A 7,485-nucleotide genomic window follows, 5' to 3' on the forward strand; every position below is an offset into this window, starting at 1 on the left:
TCGCGATAATGCTCTTATCTGCGATCACCGAAGCAGTTGTCGTGGGCATTTCGCGCGGCTGGGGGAAGTCCAATACGCTGAGCGTGGCTCAAGATGCATGCAGAATGTTGCTAGCTTTGTCCGCCATACGTGCACTTGGAACTCATCATTTATAACAGAATCCAAGACCTAGCTCATGCCTGCCCTGTCACGCAGTGTGCACAGTTCGCTATATCGGTCATCCCAGATGACTCAGTTCTTCGTCAGCATTAGGTAGTTAGCTCCCGCCGCCGGCGGTCTCTGAATAGCATCAACTTATCCACTTCCATACTTCACTATAGGCCTGTCGGGTCCCAATTCGCTACATGCCCCAATTTATCCAAGTCCACGTTTCTTGTTTCTTTTTTTTTTCTTTTTTTTTTTTTTTTTTTTTTTTTTTTTTTTTTTTTTTTTTTTTTTTTTTTTTTTTTTTTTTTTTTTTTTTTTTTTTGTGCTTTAACTTGGGTGAGATCTCGCCGAGGTGTTTTATTTCCCGCGATTCCGAGGGACTCAAGTTGGTACAAATACTCGTATTCTGACGGCTCTGACTTCTGACTTGTTGGTCTATGGCACTAGAACTACCTAGCAAGACGAAAAAGAAGGAGATGTCACCCAGCTATGCACAAATACACGTTCATCCTCCCTACGCAACTCCCGTCGATACGGCGGCATCAGACGACCATCTATAGATAGTGCGGCGCTGCCACGCGGATGGGAAAGACTTGCAATTTGGATCGAATTGCGCAGTGATTTAACACTGATAGATAACGATCTCCACGCGGACCATTCGTTGACTAGGCAGGAATAGGCCTGTTCACCGATCAATCCTCGCCATCTCCAGAATCTCCCCATGATCAACCCCATGCGTCGTCCCCCGTCTCAAAACCACCTCCCGAACCCAACCCCCCCTCGGCCTCATCACCGCCCTAAACGGCTTCGGCAGCGTAACGAACCCCTCTGTACAATCCATATCATCGACTTTATGCCTTTCCCCATCCTCACCGACAACACCGGCCTCAACGTCAAACGCCCAGAGCATCCGCGCCATCTGGATGAATAGCTGATTCCTAGCAATGAGACGACCCGTACATATTCTCCGTCCGAAGCCGAAGCCCGTCTGTGGGAGGTCCCTTAGGGCGGAGACGTTACATCCGCAGATGTCGATTGTCTCTTTGCCCTCTTCGGGGAGGGAGTCAGGGTCTACAAGCCACCGCTCCGGAATGAACGAGTCGACGTCCGGCCCGAAAGCTTCCTCGTCGCGCGTGATGGCGAATGCGTTTGGTAGCACGGTCGAGTTCGCGGGGATGCGGTAGCCCATATATGTGTCTTCGGTCTTGGTGAAGTGCGGCACGCCGCTTACGACGACGGGGCGCCAGCGTAGGGTTTCGCTTGCTGAGTTGCAGCCATATTAGCATGCCTGAATCTGTGAATTTTGGAGCAGGGTAGACAAATACCAATTGCATCAATATAAGCAAGCCTCGGCCGATCCTCAAAGGTGGGCATTCTCTCCCTCCCAACAACCTCGTGCAACAGCTTCTGCGCCGTCCTAACCCACCCACCCTTCTCCCCCGACGTAATCCACGCAACAATAAACCAGTCCAGCGCAACAGTCGACGTGTCCAGTCCCGCATCCGCAAGGATCCCCAGATCGAACGCAAGTTCTTCCGTGCTCATCTCCTTCGCCTCGGGCGACGTTTCCATGTACTTCGCGAAATTCCACCCCTTACCACCTAGTCCTTTCTCTAGATTCCCCACATGCAAGGACCGCTCAAGCTCATACAGCTCCTCGCCCTCCTTCTTCCACGGCGCCAGAAACCGCGGCAGATGATTGAGACTCGGGAACGAATCAACCAGGTAAGCGCCGACTTGCCCTGTCCTTGCAAACTCAGCCTGCACGCGCTTCCCATCGAGCAATTCCTTCTCGTGCCCCGTTCTCAATCTATACCCGTAATTCAGAGCGTAAATAGTACTCGCCATCGCGCGCTCAAAGTGATGATGGAAGTCGATGCCGCGCTCACCAGATAAGTCCCACTCGGCCAGGACATCAAAGAGTAACTGTTGGCTCTCGAGATCCTGCAGCGGCCGATACCGACTCGCACTCCGCAGCGTCAGGAGCGGCGCCTCCATCCGCTGATGCAGTCTATACCGCTCGTCATAGGGACGAATGAGCATGTGCATGTTTTTCGTGACGAGTTCGCCGGCCATGACCATTCGCGGACGATGCGAGTATGCGCCGCTTCGGCGGTTGAGGAGGTCGTGCGCTGCTTGGTGTGTGGAGAGGATAATGAGCGGTTGCCCGGCCATGCTAAGGTGCATTATTGGGCCGTGGGTTTTGCTCATGTGGTAGAGGTGTAGCCATTGGAGAGATTTGGGGAGTTGGTGGATGTTGCCGATTATTGGGAGGGGTTTCGGGCCTGGTGGAAGGGGGCCGGCGGGTCGGTTGGTGAGTTTTGAGATGTAGCGAGTGAGGATCGATAAGCCGATTATGGCGAGTAGGAGGACCGTGTAGTCCATTTCCATGGTCGTCGTGGACAATAGCAGGTAGGAAAATTGGTTCTTCCAATGCGGCTCCCTCAAAATTTAAATGCGTCTTCACCGTTGGAGAAGACTACCTTGAGTCCTTTCTAGTCTAGCGGGTCAAGCTGTCAAGCTGTCAAGCCTGTCATTATTGATACCCTAGTCAAACTAACGGGACAACGGTACATACTGAGTTGCATATTTGATATATATCCTCTAATGGTCATTGGTTGGTGAGGGTACTTTTGCACCCGGGCTTGCCCTAGCCTCCGTAGCCGTTGAACTACTGCGTGGCTTATATGGAAATTAATCTCATGCGATTTACCTCCTGGCAGCAAGAAATGTGGATAAATCTCCAGTTTGCGCTGTGTGCTTCTTACTTCCGACTGAGTGCCTCAATTCGGAGGTCGCTATTCAGCTCTCCCGGGAGAAACCTGGGGCTTGGTTGAAGGTTGAGTTGGAAGTTGGCACCGGTAGACCCACACGGCATCAACGCCACAGGGGGCTACAGTAGACTAGGGCCAGTCCAAAAGTTCCTGATCAGGAAACGGTTAATGTGGGGGGCCGGTATTTGCAGTGATGCGATTACCAAATTTGGGATTGACGCGATCAAGTAATTCCATCTGCGTTGCGGGACCGCATCATATGTGTAGTCGGGTGTGGTAGGTTATTATACATAGAGAAGGAAATACGGTCCTGCGCTCTAGATGCAGTATCCCGACCTACCCCGGCCGGTTAAGGATCATAAACGTTCGGAACCTCATGGAAAGACAGATAGTTCTTACCCTCCTTCAAATGTGCTGACGCTCCTACGCCCAGCCTCCCCGTGGTCTCTCCCTCCGCTGCGTCACCGACATACCCAGGCGCCTGGTCGAAGACGTCGAGGCGGTGCGACCCCAACGCAAGTAACATTGGAAGTTGAGGAAGGATGTCCGTGCCCATGCGCATCATGGCGAAGGAGTCCAGAGTCGATGTCCACCGCGGCGACCACCTAGAGTAGATTCCAAGCGCGAGAAGGGAGAAGACATGAGTTGCCAAGAGTACCGAGACGACAATTATCCCTGCCAGCGATATAACAGGGACCTTTGTATCGATGCCGCGGTCATACGTAACCTTCAGGTTCGATGTGCTCCCCGCATTGTGCTGCATCCACACTTTGTTAGCCAGAAAGGCAGCAGCCGTGAACGTGCTTTGCATGTCCGCAGGATCCTCGTTCGTTATAAAGTTACCCAGCCACACTGCGATTTGATTTCGGACATCCCAGCCTTCTTCACCGCCGTCCCCGTTGGAGATACATCGATTTAGCCCCCTCGTGGGATATTTTGAGAAGAGCCACCCCAACGGAACAGTGTCGATACAGGCAACGGACATCCTGTACTCCGCATCTGTTGGATTATCGCGTAGAACTGTGGTTGCGTATGCAGCCGGGTTTCTGGCTCGGGAAGCGATAAAGGAGCCCTCGCCGAAGAGAGCCAGGGCGATGGTGAGAAGGGGACCTTTATTATTGATTGGGTCAAGGGCATCAGACGGGTCGGAGAGTTGTAATTGACGGCGTTCGTAATGATTCGAGTATCTACAGGGTTAGCAATGCAAAGAGAGTCTTGGGAACAGGCACTTACCCAATGGCGCCATCTCTGTAACCTTGCGACTCGCAGTTGCTGTCGCACAATTCAGAGGGGTCTTTATCCAGCAATGGCCCCGCGAGACCACCGTTCATATAGTTTGGTAGCTCGAAATAGCCTGCCGTCGTATGCAACGTGACCCTGTAGATGGCATTCCCGTACTTTCCATAGAAACCGGCCTGGTACCCGTCAATTGTGATGTTCAGATACATGACTTCCGAGAACTCCTGCCGATCGCGTGTGGCTCGCCACGGCGACTGGGTGGCATTGCTTGGCATGCAGACCTGAATGCCCCAGGTTTGAGGATAATTAGATGGGCCAGTCGTATTGGCATACTCGACAAAAAGCCCGTTCTCGATGGATTGACAGTCCGCCGGAAACTCCTCCGCGGTGACGCTTTCGTACCGCGCGGTCGAGTTGATGCGCGGGGCGAACTGTCGAATAAGACCGGTGTTAAATCCCGAAGGCAGTTCAGCCAGAAAAGGGTCAGGGAGCTGATCCATGGTGCCAAACGTGGGCCCGATTGCTGAGCAAGCCCGCTTCTCGCTGATGGTGGCGGACCAATTATAAACTGGAGTGTTGTCAGAGAGCGGATCGCAGGATGCGCCGGCCCCCATCCAAAGCTGGGCCTGAGCCTCGTCAAGTGTCGCGGTTTTGAGAACGCTGCGGGCCATGGCCGTAATGAGATTATTGTCGCTCTCGGGGTACGAGTACTCATATCTTGGCCCCGTAATGGCCAGATCCAAGAGACTGTTAATCGACTGGGCCCCAATTGGGGTCTTAATCATATTCGTCGAGAGGAAGATCATCTGGAGTGGCGCAATGATCAAGCCCAGAAGATTCAGCGCCATTGCGATAAACAGAAACAGGCTCCTGTATTTGACCCCGGAGGATATGAGCCGGATATTGCCCGCGAATGGCATCCATTCCCTGTCAGCAAGGGCCATTACCTGGCGCATTGTGAGGTTGCGACTGCGCTGCATGAAGATGACGGCCGCGCTCGCGCAGATACCAGAGGTCAGCGGTAGCGTCAGGACACTGGTAATTGACTGGATCACACGAGCGGCATGGAACCACCGTTCATTCCTAGCGAAGAGGGCCTGTATATCTTCTGCGTCCACATAGTGAAGTGTCTCCGTGTAGCTCTTTGTGGTGATTGGGCGATAGGACAAGACGCAGGTAATAATCCAGGGCACGAGCGCAAAGGCAGCATAGACTATCGCGAGGAGCAGGCCGTAGCTGGAGTGGCGGAGCCTGAAAGAAGGCGTCGGGGCTGGCGGATCGGGTGTCTTGATGGAGTGCACTGCAGTTAACGATGACGTCCTGTCTCCTTCCTGGTCCTGTTCGTTGCTATGCTAGGAATGGCTGTCCTGAGATACCCTAGGTAGAGGCTGAAGAGCCACGGCGCTGGAATTCTCCTCCATGGCGCCGAAAGTCCATTTGCACTCTCCGCCAAAGTACGCCTCAGGGATTTCTCATCAGATCAACAGTCAATCAGGCTCGGGGCAATGAGGCTCCTAAAAACAACCGCGAGGAAGATTAGACTACCTCATGCACGTCCGATTGGCTATGTAGTCCGGTTGGGCGTCGGGCGTCGGGCTCAAACCCTTCATGGTTAGACGCGAGATTGAGCCAAGCAGCCAAGGCGCGAGCCTTGCGCTGCGCATGCTGTGACTGGTGGTGTTTTATATCCATTATTGAAAGTGCTGCTTGCTTGAGTCGTGTCATTTAGCTAATTAGTGAAATGATTGGCCACGCTGCACCCTCTTCGGGCCAAACCGCCAGACTCAGGCATAGGGCTGTCCATGTGATCTGAGCGTCGCCGCATGTTTGCAGTAGCGATGTAACGGCAATTGCGCTAGGTACCAGATAGGATGCATGTTGTGCTCTCTTCGAGTATGTGCTGATGGGGCGGTTTGAGGAATCGGAAGAAGAGCATCCGGCCCTGGCAGGAGTGAGACAAAGTAAGGTGCGCCCGACCTTCCCCTAGCATCTTGCAGGACATGACAAGCTATGTGGCTGCTGGAAATCCCAGATGGCCGATTCCAAGACCCTGCAAATCCAGCGAAGTTGCAGGCGCGCAAAGGCTGGGCCCTGATTCTCACTGGGCAGAGTCGCTCGATTGATTTCGCCCAGTCGCTACGCTCTCTATTTGAACAGCTTGACTGCAACATACATCGACAGCCCACGGAAGGTTACTATAATCAAGTTACTGGTAGATAGCAACCGCTGTGATTACCATTCAAAAGAGTGGCCATCGGCGAGTGCTCCTTGGAGTTAGGGCAAATGTCTGGGTTTAGGTTACACAACCCCCGTGACTTAGGGCTATGGCTACCTAGTAGTATGTCCCGGATCTTATCCTTGGTGGTACGGAGTATGTCTCGGGTTCTATTTACAGTGCATATCCGAATCTTCATTGACCTATCGAATGCCCTTACTCGCTCATTGCTGCTTGGATTCTCACATCACAACTTCAGTCGAGCGAGCCTCCCTATGCATTGTCAGCGGAGAAACTGACAGCCTTGGTTTACGTGTGTATAATCCACCGAGAATCAACCAACCATAGTTTCAACCGAGCTTTTCGGTAGTCAGAAGTCGGATGTACGATAGTAACTCTATGTCTGGTTGTTGTCGCCTGGGCTAAGACTAAGTGACCTCCCGACAGTGACGGGCGCGCTTCGAGGAGGATCGCAAGAGTACGTTAGTTGAGCTTAAGCGAGGCAGAGCAAATATTGACCTGAGTACTGATGCTACTGCCCTGTTAATATGATCCTGTACCCAAGATACCAGCAAGATCAGAATAAGGATGCTTGGCTATATATAGATCGCCCACAAATGGCCAGCGATGGGGCAAGATGACACCATCTCACCCCGCACGTTCACGTACATAAGTCTACCTTATCTCCAACTCGAAGTTTCACGAACTCCCATTCCAACCCTTTAATAACTTTTTCAGACAATATTATATCGAAAGATGCCGCCAATACCTACCTTTCGCCAAAAGGCATCCCTCAACGCCCTCGCGGACCTGAAACTCCCTAAGGACATACACATCTCACCCGACGGGTCAAAGGCCGTCTATGCGCTTGAGACATTCTCGCAGAAGGATATGACACCAGTGTCATCGCTCTGGATTGCAGAAGTTGGGAAAGACCACTCAGCCCGCCAAATCACCTCGGGTTCCTTTCGCGATGAGAAGCCGAGATGGTCGCCTGATGGACGGCATATCGTGTTTCTGTCGGATAGAGCGGGCCGTGGAGACAGCCTGGTCTATGTCTTGAGCATTGGTGGATTTGGGGAGGCGTATCCGGTTGCTGAGGATGTTTAG

At 52.7% G+C, this 7,485-nt stretch overlaps 3 protein-coding genes across 3 annotated transcripts; 1 reads left to right on the forward strand and 2 right to left on the reverse strand.

Moving 5' to 3' along the window:
• Positions 1–594: 594 nt before the first annotated feature.
• BDV17DRAFT_297275 (cytochrome P450) lies at positions 595–2,538 on the reverse strand (the record flags this gene model as incomplete). The annotated part of the gene is made up of 2 exons (XM_073763469.1): positions 595–1,410; positions 1,473–2,538. The coding sequence occupies 2 exons, from the start codon at positions 2,536–2,538 to the stop codon at positions 833–835; spliced, it is 1,644 nt and encodes a 547-aa protein (XP_073609952.1). The 3' UTR covers positions 595–832.
• A 444-nt stretch (positions 2,539–2,982) lies between these two features.
• BDV17DRAFT_277968 (uncharacterized protein) lies at positions 2,983–5,715 on the reverse strand. Its single transcript, XM_073759480.1, has 2 exons — positions 4,155–5,715; positions 2,983–4,108 (listed from the first exon to the last, which is right to left on the reverse strand). The coding sequence occupies exons 1-2, from the start codon at positions 5,138–5,140 to the stop codon at positions 3,271–3,273; spliced, it is 1,824 nt and encodes a 607-aa protein (XP_073609953.1). The 5' UTR covers positions 5,141–5,715; the 3' UTR covers positions 2,983–3,270.
• A 1,416-nt stretch (positions 5,716–7,131) lies between these two features.
• Positions 7,132–7,485, forward strand: BDV17DRAFT_296653 (TolB family protein; the record flags this gene model as incomplete). Its single annotated transcript, XM_073763338.1, has 1 exon — positions 7,132–7,485. One exon carries the CDS (start codon positions 7,132–7,134, stop codon positions 7,483–7,485), a length of 354 nt encoding a protein of 117 aa, XP_073609954.1.

This window comes from Aspergillus undulatus (genome assembly GCF_047715775.1).
Source record: "Aspergillus undulatus strain CBS 261.88 unplaced genomic scaffold BDV17scaffold_108, whole genome shotgun sequence".
Lineage (NCBI taxonomy): Eukaryota > Fungi > Ascomycota > Eurotiomycetes > Eurotiales > Aspergillaceae > Aspergillus > Aspergillus undulatus.

What these genes read in the sequence shown, in the direction of transcription:
- BDV17DRAFT_277968 (XM_073759480.1), bottom strand. Translation starts at nt 5,140, where the DNA reads ATGCAGCGCAGTCGCAACCTCACAATGCGCCAGGTAATGGCCCTTGCT. An exon ending in TACAGAGATGGCGCCATTGG is followed by an intron (nt 4,109 to 4,154) that starts GTAAGTGCCTGT and finishes CTAACCCTGTAG; the next exon opens with ATACTCGAATCATTACGAAC.